Source organism: Copadichromis virginalis, linkage group LG9, assembly GCF_057382275.1.
Source record: "Copadichromis virginalis isolate Kocher_CV1m ecotype Utaka linkage group LG9, C_Virginalis_male_GT1.1, whole genome shotgun sequence".
NCBI classification, from domain to species: Eukaryota; Metazoa; Chordata; class Actinopteri; order Cichliformes; family Cichlidae; genus Copadichromis; species Copadichromis virginalis.
The window spans coordinates 4,146,521-4,164,045 of record NC_140626.1 but is presented as its reverse complement, the minus strand read 5'-3'; the positions used below and the strand labels follow the sequence as shown (position 1 = coordinate 4,164,045).

The 17,525-nt window shown below is 45.1% G+C and overlaps 1 protein-coding gene across 3 annotated transcripts; it reads left to right on the top strand.

Annotated features, from left to right (window-relative positions):
- Positions 1-234: 234 nt before the first annotated feature.
- zcchc2 (zinc finger, CCHC domain containing 2) lies at positions 235-17,511 on the top strand. Of its 3 annotated transcripts, none has more exons than XM_085467464.1 (14): positions 235-1,206; positions 5,589-5,709; positions 6,085-6,155; positions 7,281-7,352; positions 8,186-8,286; positions 10,082-10,185; positions 10,633-10,695; positions 11,346-11,400; positions 11,516-11,642; positions 12,363-12,430; positions 12,592-12,653; positions 13,723-13,815; positions 13,893-15,347; positions 16,580-17,511. In XM_085467464.1, the coding sequence occupies exons 1-14, from the start codon at positions 415-417 to the stop codon at positions 16,639-16,641; spliced, it is 3,246 nt and encodes a 1,081-aa protein (XP_085323590.1). In that variant the 5' UTR covers positions 235-414; the 3' UTR covers positions 16,642-17,511. The 3 variants fall into 3 exon arrangements, with proteins under 3 accessions (XP_085323590.1, XP_085323589.1, XP_085323588.1); XM_085467463.1 differs by having other exon boundaries at positions 10,633-10,716; positions 13,899-15,347; XM_085467462.1 differs by having other exon boundaries at positions 10,633-10,716.
- Positions 17,512-17,525: the final 14 nt, after the last annotated feature.

Genomic DNA, 17,525 nt, shown 5'->3' with positions numbered 1-17,525 from the left:
AGTGTTTCATGCACTACACTAAATCTCACTGAACAAATTAAGTAGCAGAATACGCTGTTTTGCATTAGAGTATGCCTATTACAGTAAAATTACAGGCCTGTAATTTGATTTTACGTTTGAGTTTTTCAAGTACAGTATTTCATTGTGCCACTGTAACTCCAACACCAGTCGCGCGGTGGCAGCAATGAGCTAACAGTAGTTGCCACACTGCCGTTAATGCAGAGTAGAAGAAGACTGTAACTTCGTGAAAAGGGCTTCTGTAGTGGCGCCGCGTCAGATGCTTAGCTAACAGTAATAACACGGTAAAACGACGGATATTCGGTTCTCGCTCAGTATTACGAGGCAGTGTGAGGTTGTCAGTAATGTATATTGGTCCGTCGTCTACACTTTGAAGGCTCTCTCGTAGCACTGATAATGCTGAAAATGAAGCTACCGACGAAAACGGGCGAGGAAGGAGGTAACCAAACGGCTAAGAACGATTCATTGGATCGGCCGAAGCACCAACATGTTCTCGGGGCGGCATCTCCCTCCGTGGCGTATGACAAGCTGGGGGACTCGCCCAGACCTCCGGTGCATCCAGCACAACTGGACAAGGAGAGCGTCTTTGAGTGGTTCGGCCTGCACCTAAACCCTGCTAAGCGTATCGAGTTCATGTGCGGGCTGTTGCATATGTGCCAACCCCTGGAGCTCCGTTTTTTAGGATCTTACTTGGAGGATCTCGCTAGAAAAGATTACCATGTTTTACGGGACTTTGAGTTTCGAGCAAATAGTCCGAGCGATTTGGGAGTGTTAACGGACGTGGTTGACCCAGTGATCAGGTCTAAACTCCTAGTCTGCCTGTCCCTCCTCGGGTCTGACAGCAGGGAATGTGCTGGAATACTCTTTCGGATACTCAGCCATGTCAACCCGGCCTTGTTCTGCAGAAATTACGACTGCCCCCTCCCTCCATTTAGGGACTCTCACGTTCACTCGCCGTGTCAGGCCGACAGTATGTACGGAGATTCAGAAGAAGACTGCGGCTTCTCTGCAAACGACACAGCCGGAGGACCTCTGGAGCAGATTGCGCTGCTTTTTACTATGGCGTCCCTGCACCCAGCCTTCCACTTCCACCAACGCCAAGTTGTTCGGGAACTGCTCGACAAAATAGAGCTTGCTATGGAGGAGGGAAAGCGTCAACGCCAGCGTAGATCAAACGTCCAAGCAACGGTAATGAGCAACAAACCAACTTTAGCCCATCTAAATCCTAAGCTAGCTTGTTAAACTCGCCCAACTTTAAAATGTGTTCTTCAGCAGAATTGGTTAAAGTGGGGAAAAACGTTAGATACATGTATTTCAAACTACGTAACATGAAAATGATGTCACATACTGGTAGAGTAGACTCAGAGCAAACATTATTCTGCTAGCATTAGCTGCCATTATACTATGCTATTACTAACATGAAAGCCAGCCGGTTACCCTGCTGCTAGCTACAGTTTGGGCAGCTGTTACACGCTGTCGCACGCTCGGAGCTGTTTTGTAGCCTGCTGTTTAACTGTATGGGTTACCATCATCTGTCTAACCGCCATTTACAGTGTAAGTCGATAACAAGCTTATTGGAGGGTAAGTGGTGCCCTTATTAAAGCTATATTCAGATGCAATGCCAAGCGCTCCTCTGACAGCACTAATTCTCAAACAGAGCGCTTTCCAAGCGCCTCTGTGCTGTAGCAGGTGTTTGATAAAGAGCCGATCTCCCAACAATCACCCAGCCACACAGCTGAATATCCATCCATCAAAAAACTCCTTTTAGCTGCTGTGGTCTTGATTTTCTATGAAAGGTGGGATTGGTAACATGTTTTGGTGTCTTATTTTAAAACGCTTTAGAATATATATACAAACAAAATAAAGCACGAGTTGGAAATGGACTCCCTGCAAGTGTATCTCATAATCTTATCAGCCAGATAAGATGAGTAGTGTTAACTGTAAGAATTGCACGTTAAAAGAAAGATGCAGAAAGCTTTCACTTGGGGAAGTGTGGTTCAAATCTCATGTCAGGCTTAAACTGCATTGAAGTATTTTTTTAAAATCATTTTTAAATTTTTCAGCTTTCATCTTTGGTTACTTTTTCTGGTGAAAAGGGCTTGGAGTGCTCAACAAAGCTAAAACCCCATGTCTGATTTGAGGGTCTATCTGCTCAGTAGTTCTCTGCTAATGCCTGTGGAAGGTCACGTAAAACCACTTGTCCAAAGCATTGCACATGGAGCAGTGTGGATGTTAATCCTAAAGGAAAGAAGGTTCCCACTGCTGGCACTGCCAATGTAATGTTAATGTACCTGCAAGCAGCACGACATTTTTGACACATTATTGCTGGGGGACCTGATGACACTGTATACAATACCAGACACTGACATATCAGTGGGAGCAGCAGAGATGCAGTGTGACCCCTGCTCCTTTGATCTGTTTTTCCTCCATCTATTGGCAACAAAAATTGCAAAAAATGTTGTTGTTTTTTCTCTTCATTGGATTTTTAAATCTCACCCCTGAACACAACCTCCTATAAAGTGGATAAGGTGTCATTATAACCCAGCCAAGTTAAGTGATTCCTTCGTGACATTAATAAGTATATTGAGTTATCAATGTATAGCTTTTTTAGCATACCTCCTTGGGCTGTTATCAACACCATTTATGACTGAATCCTTTAAACTGGCTGCTTTTTGTTTCGTCTAATCTGCTTCCAGATTTGTTAATATAATTCAAAGATATACCATAGAAATGCATCACAAAGTTGCATACAAAGCCAGGACATTTTGTCTACCTGAATATTATTTTTTTATAAGCAGGTTTACTGTGACATCCACTCTGAATTTTCTTACCTTTCCTCACCAGTCTGTGTTTAAGACTTCAGTGATTTCTCTGTTCTATAAGAGGATCCAAGCAACTCAGTAAGCCTGCTTTGTTTAACAGGCTTCACTTTGCTCCCCAATGACTGAAACTGAAATATTAATATCATTTCTGTAGTATTTAGCTGTTTCTTGATGTGAGCGTCCTGTAGCTCTGTGTAAACATGGTGGTCCCTCTTGTCTTCAAACAGCAGTTGTTAGTTCATTTGATTCCAATTAGGTACAAACTGTTGATTTCAGTCATTAAACCTGGTTCCACAGGTTTGTGTTATAAGTGGATAAAGTTCAAACCACAGGCTCTGTTGAAGCGTACAGGAGGGCATAATAACATCGGCTGTATTGAGAAAACGGTTTAATAGTTTTATCTATTAAACTATTGTTTCAGCTTTATTTTAGGAATGAACAAAACCTCAGTTAACTATCCTGAAGTCATGTGAGGAATGCAAAGCTCTTCTGTAGCCACTCAAGGGTGAGACCTTCCCTCTGCCTCATGAGAAACCCCTCACTCGTTTTAGAGTCTCAGCCACTCTAAGGGATCTGAGTTTGCATGTTGCTGCCTAACACGTGGGGGATATGTAGCAGGAAATAGCAGTCGCTATTCCCCATGTAAGATACTTAATAGAACAAAGTGTGAGTTGTTTGGTCATGAGACTTAGTTTCCAGCCCAGTCACATTATGCTAGTAGCAGCATACGTGTCTGTATCTCTGACTCGAAGGCTTTCTGCTCCACGAGTCCCGGGATGAAGTCATTGTGAGCCAGAACCCTGCCTGATGAAGATGCACTGCTCTTAATAAAATCACTTGTGCCCTTTTTAAAGAATAGTCTCTGGACTGTGCCACTGTCAAATGTGGGCAAACACATAGAGAAAGTGAAGGGTTTGAAACAAATGGAGGGTTCTGGGGTTTTGTTATGCATACATAATCTGTTTCATCCCTTGTGACTGACACAATGTTGTGCTTTGCTTGGCCTTCTTGTACCCACAGACGGATGCTGTAGCTTGGCTCTGTTCTGTACTATTTGTATTATGTATGCATATGTGCTCTTTTCCCTTTCTTTGCTTAGCATTTCTGTGGGTTCATGTTTCCTGTTGGCTTGTAATTTATCACAGACTAATATTTGCTTTGGGCCGTTGATTTCATTTTGTGTCAGAAGTGAATTATAAAGTCACTGCAATTAGTCTTACACTCCGTAGAAAAAGCTGAAAAATGTACTCAGAGATTAGAGATGGCACGATGCCACTTTTTTATGTCCGATACCATAAATTTGGATATCTGCCGATACCGATATGAATCCAATATAGTGAATTTTTTTAATATCTTGCTGCTTTTTGTATAAGTTCATACTGACGTTAAAAAAAAAAAACCCAGTAAGGCTATTCTGTTATACCTGTATGTAAAAAAACACACTGCACCCAAAATATTTCATAGTTCAGCAAAACTGATCAATCTAATAAACTTAAACCTGCACCATCCTCCCTATTCTGGTATTTTAAAGAGTAAGCAGCTCCCCCCCACCCTCCACCTCATGATGCTTAATCGATGTAATCAACTTTAATATGATGCAGTGTGGAAAAAAGAAAAATGCACAGAAATAAATAATTTTTCAAGAATAATAAAATAGATTCAACATCTTTCTTCTACAGAACTGCAGACTGCACAGATGGTATCTTCCCAAAGGAAAAAGTACTATAGCTTACTAGTATATTAGACTTAACAGTTACTATATACAGTAATGGACTTCTATATATTTAACATCAGATTAAAACTTTGGGTGTCAGATTCAGATAATTATTTATTGAAAGCTCGACATTTTAAATGAGAATAAGAAAGAAAAGTATGTCTTTGTGCCCCCTTTTCCCTGTTCATGCCCTATCGGCCCCCCTGGCTACACTTTGCTAGATCCGCCCCTGCACAGTTACCAGCGTCAGCTGTAGAAAAAGATCCTCGAGTAGAAAGTAATATTAAATACATTCTAACAACAGCTGATCAAGCTTAAACGTGCTGCTGTTGTTCAGCCGCTGGTTTCCTCTTTCTGGTGCAAAGTGGGCCAAAAACAAACCAGAGAGACGGACTCGCGACAGAAAAGCCGATCAGCTGATCACTGATCAGTTTCACGATTGAAGTAGCAGCAGCAGAGAGAGAGAGAGAGGCAGTCGCTCCATATATCGCTTGTTAAGCTTTACAAACATTCAGAGATGAACTTACACACTTGCTTTACTTCTCTGGGATCACTTCAGCGATGAAATGCTGGTTTGGTAGTGAGGCTACAAACACACACAGCTGCTCTATCACTGAGCACACTGCTCCGACATGCTACGGTTATGAGCCGAGTTACGCCGTGTCGCAAGTTTTGTGAGGTGCTTTTTTGATATTTAATGGATCGGATTACATTTTTTATTTCTCTCCGATATCCGATCCAGTAATTTACGTCAGTATCGGATTACATACTGATACGTAATATCGGATCGGTCCATCAGAGATCCTGGGATAGTATTCCAATTCCCTTCATTGATCTCCAGCTGTGTATTGTGGGAAAAGTAAAACAAACCACTGGTGGTGTTGATCGAACTTTGCCTTAGTAATTTGCACCCACAGTTGTTTAAATTGAAATGTCATAGGTAACTGTGACACTTGTGAAATGCAGTACTTTCTAAGTAGAGCTCAGCGTGCAGTGAATTATTATGTTTCCAACTTTGAGTGTTTGTTTTCCAGGAGCTGATGGGCCAGAAGGGAGATTACCTGGCCTCTCAAGGGCTTGGGCTAGGAGAGTGTCCAGCCTCCCATCCACCTTGCCAGAGCCGACGGTCCAGCCGCAGGGCAACACAGAGAGAAGGTGAATAGAAAGGGTGCACATACTGAACACGATGGCAATTATGTGCTGCAGGTGCAACTGAGATCGTGGCAGCTTTGATTTGTGCCCTGAGTCAGTTTCACGAGTAGCTCTTTTTCTTTGCTGTAATCATTTCTAAGGCACTAATGGTTTTTGTTATGTTGGCACTTTGTACAGCCGCAGAGAAGCCAATGCACATTTTTCTCTACTTGCTGATGTATTCATGGCAGGTGCTGAAGTGACCCTGATATTGTATGGGCTTAAATAATTCAACAGGCTTTCAGTAGACCTGTACTACTGTGTCTGAAGACGGTATTAGCTATGTTGCTGTTTTTATGGAAAAACGATATCATTAGTGTGTCCTCTGTGTTTGTGCAGCTGTGCATATCGAGGGAATTGTGCTTAGGGGCATCTGTCGGAAGAGAACGGACAAGGAATACAATTTTGAGGTAGGTAACCGCACACGCACTCTCGGGCACTGCTTCAGATCAGGTCAAGTCAAAGATGAGCTGTGATGTTAAGTTACAAATCTGAATTTTTACTGTTAACCTTTGAGTAGCTTTGCATGATTGACAGTTCAAAATAAGAAGTCTGTTATTGCAATAAATTGTCTTTTTCCTGTCGTTGGCTTTTCCAAATACACGTGTATACAGGCAAAGGGTCACTGGTTGTTTTGCTAACTTGCTGCTTCTCAGGCGGGTCTGAACAAGTTTGTTTGCCCTTATATTCACCACATGTGATAGTGACAGAAAGTTAAGGCTCCTCCTTCTTGTAGAAACTTTGTCTGTTCCTTTTTTGTTCGTATACCTGCTCAGTACCACGTACAGAAACTTGCTTTCTGCTCTGCCACCAACACCTGCAGCTGTGAACTTGATCATGCAAGAAAAATGCAGCTTTTACACGTGCCCCTATTGTCACACACACAGTTATGTGCCTATTATAACGCCCAGATAGTTTCCTGTATTTTCTTTACTTTGTTTGACCTACTTGGCCGTTGCGCTCAGAAAAATCCCGTTTTCAGTGGTGCGTGTCAGTGTCACAGCTGGTGACTTTATCCCTTGAGAAGTCTGTTTAGATCTTTATAGAACAAAGTAACCTGATTGTTGCTTGTGTGCAGAGAAATCATTAAACAATTGGAGAAGAGCCCAACTGTCCTGTTGGCTTTTCTAAGCTTTGACAGTAAAGCCAGCAGCTCTGTTTGGACTGGAAGGAGCTGCTGATGCATAAGACACAGACACTCTGACGTATCTTTGTAGTGCACTCACTCATAAACAGAACTTTAACTTTGAATTCTATTCTATCTTTTTGACATGAGCAACTCCTGAGATTAGAAAAGATGTCAGGAGAGTAAGCCAATCTTCCTTTTAACACAAGTTTTGTTTTTTCTTGTATTATTTGAATGGTTTGTTTGTTTTTTCCACTTATGCTCACAGGTTGCTTTTTATTCAGTATCGTTGCCCTGCTTGGGTGTCTTCACGCCGTTACTGTGCGGTAAACTTCTAGTGCAGTCCTTCTGTGTGGTGTTTTTGGCACTTGTGGCTTTGCAGTGATGGAGTGTCCTGCTGCTGTTTCAGGTGAAGTGGTCCGACTCCTCTTTCAGCAAAGTGACCAAAACCCATTTTGAGCTGGAGAACTTCCTCCTGAAGGTAATCACAGCAGTAATATTAAAGCAGAAGAGCTGCAGAAGTATATGTAAAGAACTTTGAGTGTTGTTATATTCCTTTATTTGTTGAACTGTTATTTGTTTTAAAGATATATAATTAAGACGGTTTTCTGATTGTACAGAGGTTTCAGTCTGAGTGTGTCTCTAGGTCTGTTTTGTTGTAAACGATGCAAAGACGCTGTGGCAAATGGACGAAGCTGTAGGTAACATTTAATCAGCACAGTTAAATGGCTCACTGTCAGAACTTCAGCAGACACATCAGCAGAACAAAGTGACAGCAGTGTCATTAGTAAATAGGACTGATACACTGGTAATTACTGATTATTTCTACACTGAGCACTCTCAGCAGTTTGTACTTCAAGCATTTACACAAATGTTTTTCTTGTGTAACATCTGCACACCAGCTCTGACGGTTGTATCCGGGGAACCTTGCTGAGGATACTGTGGAGTAGTTGTCATTGGCAATCGAACCACTTTCTGATTGGTCTTACCTCCATCAGTAACAGCTGTATGAGTCCAGATGCCAATTTCAAATGTTTGGCCAGTTTTTAAAAAAGAAGCATTTTCACAGTGGGAGGTTTCACTAAAGTTTATTCGTCGTCCTGTACGAAACTAATCTGTGCACAGGTGATCGGGATGTACCATCGTATATACATTATGGTAATACAGCTTCAGTCCACGCCATTGAACCCAAAGCTGGTTATTTAGCACAAAAAGGAAGTCGAGGTCTTGAAGACACATAATGAAAACTTGTATGTGCAGGCAATGCTTCAGTGCATCCCTCCTGTTGTTCACCTTCCCTCTTTTTCTCTGCAGCTTCCGAAGGATCAGTGTACGGAGTCCTTTGAGAAGAGCATCTTGAGTCTTTTGAACCAGGGGGGCCAGTATGAGAGCAGGGAGGTGGAGAAGAACCTCAGGTAATTTACATCTAGCCCACTTGTTCACCTGAAATCTTAAAAAGCTGCGGGACAAATTCTCCTTTTGACCTCTGGCTAGATGAGCCAGTTTCTGATGAGGAATATCTATTTTTGTTGAGCATTTTTGTGGCTAGCTTGTGTTCAAATGTTTCGGCTCCATCTTGTTTGGCGTTTTCTGACATTCTCATATCTGATCACGTGGAAACACTGTGGACTGCAGCTTTGACCGAGGACTTGCCGCAGTCGCGACTGTGGTCATTTTGTTCTGTTATTCTGAGTTCTCCAAGGATAAGAGGTCACCATCTGTCTTGCTTTACCCAAAGACGTTGTTCAGCATCATTTCCTGTGTGTAAAAAAATCTGACATGCATTCCTACTCCTCACTGTGCCGCAGTTTACTTCGAAAACAAGCAAGAAGCTTTGTGGCATTTTGAGGCGCTCAGTAGACTTGAATGGAATGACCCCAGGTCAGTGAAGGAACGCTGGATGAGATTCTCAGTGTCCTGCGGTTATTTATCTCAGGTGTGTGTGTGCATGTGTGGAGGGAAAATGTCACCAGAGATTAAGATGTAGTCACAATGTGATGAGGAGGGCAGACTGAGAAACAAAGGGCATGTTAGTGTCAGACTGTAATCCTCCTGTTTGACACTATTTTGCAAATCGAACAGCATCGTCTGTCTTTTCTTTATATATCAATACAGCCAGTTTAAAATGTAAACCAAAACAATTAGCTAAGCATCGCTGTATTATTTTGAAAGCTTGAGCTTAAAATAGCTGTGAACAAGCAGCTCCGTGGGAATTTTAAGTACCTTCGTTTCCGTCAGTGTGCTGTGTGTCAGTTATTGTTGCTGCTGCTACAAACCAGCAGGACAAACTGTAAAACATGACTTGGGGCTGTGTTTGGACCCCCGTCACCCCCATCATGCCAGTACTGGAGGGTGGGGAAAGGAGCGGGGGCCCTTGACCTAGAAAGCACAGCTGAACATGATATTCTGTCAAATGGGTCTGACCATTATCTGCAAAGCTTTGTAAGGGTCCCTGTAATACATGTCAGGCGTGCTAAACAGGGCTGGTTTTCATTCTTGGTTGAAGGGATAGTCAACCCAGAGAGGTTTTTGTTGTTGTTTTCCCTTTCATTTCTGATAAAACACACCCACACAGTGGGTGTGGCCTCTCCACCAGTTTCATTTAGTGTGAAGTGAGACTGTGGAGCGAGTGGGGAAACTGAAACCTATCTGCTTGGACTGTTTTTGTTTGCATCCAAAGTCCGGCCCACTGTCAGACTTTTGTCTTGTGTCTCATCTTGTATAAGGCGAGGCTTAACTAGTGCTGGAGCAAAGCTTTTTGCTTCACTGTTGGCTGCAGTTATGGGCCATTAAAACTTGCACAGTGCATGACAGGTTCAATGTTTATGGACTGGGGGGTTGGTACAGTCATTACGAGAACGGGGGCACCCAGTGATTAGTGTGACTGTGTTAACCCTGGTACAGACTGTACCCAGCCTCTCCATGCACTCCCGCAAATCTGAAATTGATAAGCAGAAGAAAGTCCATGGATATTTTTGTGAATTCTTCAAGCCTTTATGATCGTGTAATGTAACGGAAATATTGTCAGCTCCACCCTGTGCGTGCAGTTTTTATGTCCTAGTGACTATTTCTATGAATAATCGTGCCAAACACGTTCTCAGAGGAGGAGTTTGTGTTCAGAGTAATGGTGTCATTCTGAAGTCTAAGTTTAGGGTTTTTGTTTGTTCATGAACAGTTTCACTCATGCCGTCTCTCTGCTCTCACCTGTAGAGAGAGGTTCCTGTCTGCACCTCCGCTGTTCAGGCAGGCCAGGAAGGTCTGCAGCTTCTTCAACTGTGATTCCAGTTACGCTGCTAAACCTACTTGTAGCAGATGTGAGTACAAGGCCAAGATGCTCATATTCATGTTAGATCATGCAATTGTCTGAAAGGTCAGCTGTTAATGAAAGCTGCAGCATCATCCTGCAGAAGAGTCGGTGGTCTCACCTCCTCTCACTGAAACACGCATGTCCACCAGCATAATGTCCTCTGGTCCTTTGTGAGGGAGCGCAGTCACAGTTCAGGTTCATGTATGGAGCCTTACAATAGCCGGAGAAAGCAACAAGAACTGTTTTGTGTAATGTTGTATTTATTGATTTTACATTTTGAACCTCTCTGGCTTCCTGTTTAGTTCGTTTTCTCTATTTATGTAATGAAAGTAATAAAATGCTACAGATGTGCAGTTTTTGGTCTTGAGTGATCAGACATATGGAACAAAGTGGTTTTCATCACTTGTGCTTTAGTTTTCACCTTTTCTGTGTTTTTGGGGGGTTTTTTGAACAGGCAACTGTCAGCTGGGCACAGCCTACCAGGGAGACTGCTCCGATGCCTCCAGTCAGGAGGAAGGTGAGAAGAAGCAGCTTTCAGGTCCGCGCTTTTTTCTGGTTTTTCTTTTTTTGGGGGGAGCGGGTTGTTTTTCTATGATACTGGTGGCAGTGCAGCATGATGAGGGGAGGAGTGCATGGAAGTGTGTAAATCGCTGATTGAGAAGTGATTGTGGGCACTGACAAAACAAAGGCATGGCCAGCTAACCAGGCCTGCTGCTCGAGTCTTACTAGTGTTTATTTTTGGAGGTCAGTCGGAAAAGCTGAGTCTGTTTCAAATCCTCATATTTCACAGCTATATTTGCCCCATCATGTGCCACGGGCAGCAGTCAGCACGGCCTCGTCCTGCTCATACTTTATATAAAGTCCTGGACGACTTTTAGTTTTAAAGCCATTTACCTTACAGACACAGAGATGGGCTATCTCTTTCCAGCTGTAAAAAAATGATGTATTAAATGAAATTTGAGTCTTTGGTCCTACAGCCACTGCTAACAGTACACATGAATCGCTTCTCCTTTGTCAGAATGTAATCAAACCTGTGCACTGTGCTTCACCCTAGTTGTGCTCACATTTGTCATTTGATGGGTAATAATGTGTGAATTGTAATGAACAATGAGTTGGATGAGCGCCTCCATCATTGACTTTTTCTTGTTTAAACCCTGTGAAATCTAGAGTCGTATCTACAGGGACACAAGAAGAAGCACGGGTCCAAGAGTCCATGCCAGCTGTGAGTATGATCTCTGCTTCACCGCTGTTTTTGTCTCCAGAATTGAAAAAACTGTTAGTGAAGCAGAAAAAAGCTGCACGTAAACGTATTAACCAAAAGCACGTGTTCCTCTCAGCGGTCTGTCGGGTGCCAAAGGCTCCCAGGTGGACCCTCGCAGGGGAGGACACGCCGCAGAGCTCAATGGGCCTGCAGAGAGGAGGAAGAAGAGCTGCGCACCGCGAAGCAGCCAGGAAGCCGAGCAGGTCGGGTTATTTGCCAGTCTCTTTGTCTTGCGTATACAGAAACCTGTTTTGATTAAAGAAGTTCTTACTCGTGCTCAGCAGTACTTCAGCGTGCCACTGAGACACACAGCAGCCATATGATTGCTAACACTGGCACGAGTGTTGTAGAAATGGTAGCTTGCTGTGCTGCAATCTGTGCAGCAGGTAAGCTCCTCGCTGCACCAGCCGCTGTCAGAAGCAGCTCGGTTCAGTCCTGTGAGTAAAGCTCAGAGCACAGTGAGCACCATTTCACCAACACTGTTAATCATTATGGGCTGCAGAGGTTTGAAGGCCGCTATGATTGCATTAACCCAGCTGCCCCTGTGTCTGTGATTGGACGTGCCATGTGAAGGGGAGTGCTCTGTGCTATCTCGCTAACACGCTCAAACACTGAGAGGTGGAGGACAGTCTGCTGACAAAGCACATTCTTCATCTCACTCATAACCCATTTATTTCAGAGCCCTGGATGGGGTTGACTCCTCAGAATCCTTCTCTCAGTGTAAACTGGTGTTACACAGGGTCGTTTTTCTTTCTTTGTTGTTGTTGTTTTGACTCATGCTCCAGCTCTGTGTAGTATTTGTGTAAATTGGTAGGGATCCCCTAATACGCTGCTAGCTGAACAGCTGAAAGTGATTAATGGCAAATCGAGTCATTCCAGGGGAGCTGTGAGCTGCATGTTAATGACTCCTCGCTTTCTTACAGCACCAGGACACAGACAAGAGAAGCCACCCAGCCACCAAAACCAAGAGCAGAGTGCTGCCCACAGAAGGGTAGGTCTGCTTCACGAGCTAAGAGGCTCCACGTTTACCCTGTGTGACACGTTTGAGCAGTCATTAGACTCTGGCTCTGTCAGTCTGTGCGTTAGTGTACAGTGTGCTGCATCTGTGTTAACATGAACATGACATGGTCTCCCGTGTGCTCCTGTTTTCAGGGAGAAGGTGAAGTGCAAGTCCTTTGTGTCCAACGGGTGTTTGGTGGCAGCCCCGAGGAAAGGTAAGCGTCTGTAGCAGGAGGCAGTGTACTTCAACAGGACGGTGCTTTGTTGAATGCTTTTGAAGCAGCTCCAAGTCCATCAGAGCAGTGTTGCCAACTTAGCGACCTTATTTCTTTTCTAAAAAGCGACTTTTGTTGGTGTTATTAGTCGGACTTATGACCACTTTTTGACGTGAAAGCACGTATCGCATCGCTGTTCCTCTCAACAAGCAGCGTGCCGCCCGTGCCAAAGCGCTCACAGGCGGCGGGTCATTCTCACGTAGCAGTCGCCCACAGCTGCAGTCGGAGCAGGAGATGCTGACCCCTACGCGCCCAAACTGCAAATGAATCGCGCAGGAGCGAAGCCGCTGCTCCCGCACTGACTGTAACGCAGTCAGTACTTTTTGTGGATCAGAAGGTTTAAAACGACGTAAACACACACAGTAACTCTGCCAGAGTGCCTGTTTCAGGTCACTTTTGCCAGTACCAAGCCTGGATGAAGGAGGTGGGATCGTGACATTAAAACAATAATTTTTAAAAGAATTTCATTTGTAGTTCTAAATATATTCTAAATGCATTTAGGGTGGTTTGGTTTTTTTAACATAAGCATGACCAGTTATGCAAATTAGGTGATGACCTCATTTAGCGACTTTTAGGACAGCCAATAGCTGTTTTCCTTACTGATGAGTTGGCAACACTGTATCGGAGGCCGTCCCTCTCTGGCATGTGCAGGCTTGTCTCGCTGTTGTGCGCACCAGGAATGTAAACACATGGTATTGCTGTAGCAATGATACTGCGATGTAACACCTTTATGTTGCCTAGTTAGTTTTCTGTATTATCATGTGACATGGCCCTAGTGGCTGCTTGCATGGTACGGTATTCGTAGACAGTAAATGACTAATAATAACGCCGTCTCTTACAGGCTGGAGTTCCTCATGAATTGCAGCTGAAGCAGAGTCTCAGTCACCAGTTTAATAAACTCATCAGTAATCTTGTCGTATCGTAAAGGACACGTTAACAATCGTGCTGTTTCCTGTTGCATACACAGTAGATGGGCGCTGGTTGGCTTTGACACACGTTGTTGTTGCAGATGGCGGTTCATCGTCAGAAAGCTGCAGCTCCCCATCCAGCCCACAGCACCGAGGACCAGAGAGCCTGGAAAGTGAGGATGAACACAACAAAGGTAAAACTATCACACACGCCCTTTTTCTAAATACAGCCACTGTAAAGATAAGCGATGACATTGCTGTCCTCTGTCAGATACAGATAGCCCCTGTGACGAGCTCTGTAAAGGACCAGGCTCTGACATGTTCTTCACCGGCCAGACTGACTCTGCTGTGCTGGCGGAGGCCTCCTTTAGCAGCCTGGAGGGGAGAGCAGACTTCCCCCATATTTCCTTCATGCATAATGTGAGCTACATACTCCCCAACGGAGCTGCGGATGCTGGGCTCCCATTGGGTTCACTTCCTGGCCAGAGCATGGTTCCAGAGGGAAAGCCCTCACCAGGGCCGCTAATGATTCCGATGCCCACACTGCCTCCAGCCGTCTCTGGAATTGTGGACGACCCGGAGAAGAGGGATGTTGTCCAAACCTTTGGGATTCCACCTACTGGACTGCATCCTGCAGGAACTTCTGCCATGCAGCCCTTGATCCAGGGCTTCAAAACGGCTTTGTCTCACAGCCAGGGCGGCACTGACGGAGCGCCGGGGAGTGGATCTTCACCTGCTGCACCGCAGGTTTCACACCAGGGTCCAATCAGACCCGTCAGCGTCATGTCTTCTCCAATACTAACCTGCCAAGACCCAGCCAACATCAGCCCGGGCCTGGCCTCTTCTCTACCACATGTGGAGACATCGCAAAGCAAGCGCCCAGGCTTACCGTCTGCCCTGCCTTCTCCCTACGCCCTGCCCCCCGTCCCAATGCCATCTCTGGGGGCACCCGTGGCCCCTGGACAAGTACAAGCTGCTGTTCCACCAGCTGTGCCCACACACACCCCTGGACCTGCCCCGAGCTCTAGCCCAGCACTTACACACAGCACGGCACACAGCGACTCTACATCCTACAGTAACAGCAGTGCTTCCACTGGAAGCACCCCGGTCGCTCCTGGTAGCCCTCTCACTCTCCAGCAGCCAGCAGCACCGCAGCAGCTGCCAATGGGCTGCGGGACGTGTGGCTGTCACAATAACTGCGGCAGCCGAAGCAGCAGTGTGAGCGTCGCCTCGGGTCAGACGCCTTTATTCTTCCCTGGCCACCAGATGGCAGCAGCGCACCAGATGTTCAGTGTTCCTCCACCGCTCTTCCAGATCACAAGCCTGTGCAATAGCAGCTACCTCACCCAGGCTCACCCTCCTCACCAGGCCAACGGACCCACCTCCATGCCCCCTTACTTCCCCAGTGCTGCTCCAGCACATCCATCCCCTTACCTTAACACTCACACCCAAAGTCATGCAGAGGTACCATCGCACATGCTGGCCACGCAGGCTACAGCAGTGGTAGCCGCCAGCTACAGCCTCCAGCAGCCGATGGCTCCAAACACTTCGTTCTGCCACCATGTCTACCAGCATGTGTACCCTCCCCTGGGGATGCTGCCTCCCTCTCTGTTGGGGGGAGGTGGCGTCAATAAGAAGAACGGGAACGTGTCCTGTTATAACTGCGGTGTGAGCGGCCACTTTGCTCACGAATGCAACCAGCCCTCCATTGACTCCACACAACAAGGTAACAGCGACACCCAACACTCAGCAAAGACTAGAAGGCAGCGCTGATCCTCCACATGAAGTATATTTGTAGCTGTCTTTACTCAGCTGTGCATGGTTCACAACATGCGCTTTCAGATATGGCAGAAGAATCTGCGTCGCTCACATTATTGTAGTGAGATGCAGCATGTGTGCAACACCGCAGTGTCACCTCCTACGTTAAAATCAAAGTAATAGCTGAATACAAACAAGTACAGTTATCAGCCATAAAAGGCCAAAGTTTGTGTACGAGAATGAGGCGGTGTGGGATTTCTCACTGATACTGTGGGTCCAAGTTCAAATCTCAGTGACCTTGACCTCAAGATCAAAGGTCAGGTTTTCTGAAGGTACTTTGAACACAAACGAGGCAGTGTAGGGTTTTTGTTTATCTGCACTTTTGCTTGACGTTTCCACAGAAACAGTTTGGTTAGGACAGGCTGATGGCACCTAGGGCTGCAACTAAAGATTATTTTGGTAGTCGACTAACCTCCACTTCCTGTGGGTAAACCTCGCGTTCTCTGCCCACTTATGAATATCGCCCCGTTGTGTCTTCCCACGGAAAATTAATGACTCAGGAAACGCATGAATTTAAAAATGATCAAATGTATTTTTACCGTTACTCGACAGGACCATCAAAATAAATGAAAGGGATCAACATGGACCCATTCAGAGTTACAGCTCCAGGGTGCCGGTGTTTGACATGCTCGTGCGCTGCAGTGATGCTGTTGTGGAGTGAAAGCATTGAACTTTGTTTTCTGTGACACGCTTCCATCCTCCTGTTTGGCCATTAGCGCTGCTGTGTTCTTCTGCATTAGTGCGTCTGCAGTCTTGGCAGGTGATGCAGGCGATACTGCCCGCACAGCTTGCTGTAGTGTGTTGCACATTCACGCTGTATTGGTATAAATCGCACTACTGTGTACAAATGTATAATCTTCAGTATTACCAGCTCACACTTCAGGGCTGTGATGGGTTTTACAGTTGCAGTTGTCCTTCCTCACAGGTAGAGTAATGTAGTGCACAAAATAAGTGTGTGTGGGTTTGTCGAACCACAGTCATAACACAAACCTGAAGCGCGGGCCGTGAAATAGTAACGTTTTCCTTTTCTCTGTTTGTTCTTCAGCAAACACGCTCGGCATCACTGAACACTGTTGGTGTCATGTAGTCGTGCTGTGATGAACCACTGCGAGCTGATGTTTGTGCGTTTGTGTGTCACAGGTGGGTTCCGGTTAAAGTACGCACCGTCCCACATCTCAGACGGCCCTGACAACGCTGACTGAAGAACACGAGGAGGATGGAGGAAGTTCCTGCGACCTCGTTTCCATGGCGGCAGCCTCTTCCTGGGAGCTGTTTGTGAGCAGCGTGATCAAGCTTCTGTGTTCGCCACCGCATCCTCTGAACAGGACCGACCTGCCAAGGGCTCCGTGGACAAAGCCCGAGTACTCGTGCCTGGAAGAAACCTTCATCCCGTGGGGATTACTCATTGCACACGCAAACTGTCCATGTGACTCGAAGCCCCACCCCCTTTCAGTTGTTTTTTGATATTTTTGCACTGAGGGTCGGAAATGATTAACTTATTAATTCTTAGGAAGTGAAAGCTATTTTGAGGATATTTAGTTTTAACATTAAGCGGAGCCTTCGGTCTCGACTGGGAGCTTCTTAAACACTTCTTTGTAAGAGCGTATTTATGCCTTTTCTTAACTGTTCACGATTTTATTGTACAGCAGTTTTCAAAGACTACGAATCAAAGATGGATTTTGTTTTCAATTTTGCTGTAAGGTTTTTGAATGTATGTTTAAAGAGGAAGCTGATTCAGAGTGGACGGATCTCACGCATTTTTGCCACTTGGTGTGTTTTTAGTTGAAGGGTAATTGCTGCTGCTTTGTAATTTAATTTTCTTATTGTTTTCCATTTTTTAAAAGTTCTTTTTTTTGGTCAGATGCACTATAGAGAAGCAGGAGCCACTACAACATTGTGCACCGGATACACGTTCACGTAAACATTTTATTGGTGTTCATTTGAAATCTGCATGAATTGGCCAACTGATCAGCATTTTGTGTAAAACGTCGTTTCAGGTGTAGAACCAATTTTGATGGCTAACAGTGGAAAAAGTTGAAGCGACATACTGTAGAAATAAAACTGAGATTCCAGGTAATGAGTCAGA

Excerpts from the sequence above, each read along its gene's own strand:
- zcchc2 (XM_085467462.1), top strand. The coding sequence starts at position 415 with ATGCTGAAAATGAAGCTACCGACGAAAACGGGCGAGGAAGGAGGTAAC. Across the intron at positions 11,401-11,515 it reads TCCAAGAGTCCATGCCAGCT|CGGTCTGTCGGGTGCCAAAG; the intron begins GTGAGTATGATC and ends TGTTCCTCTCAG. Across the intron at positions 11,643-12,362 it reads GCAGCCAGGAAGCCGAGCAG|CACCAGGACACAGACAAGAG; the intron begins GTCGGGTTATTT and ends GCTTTCTTACAG.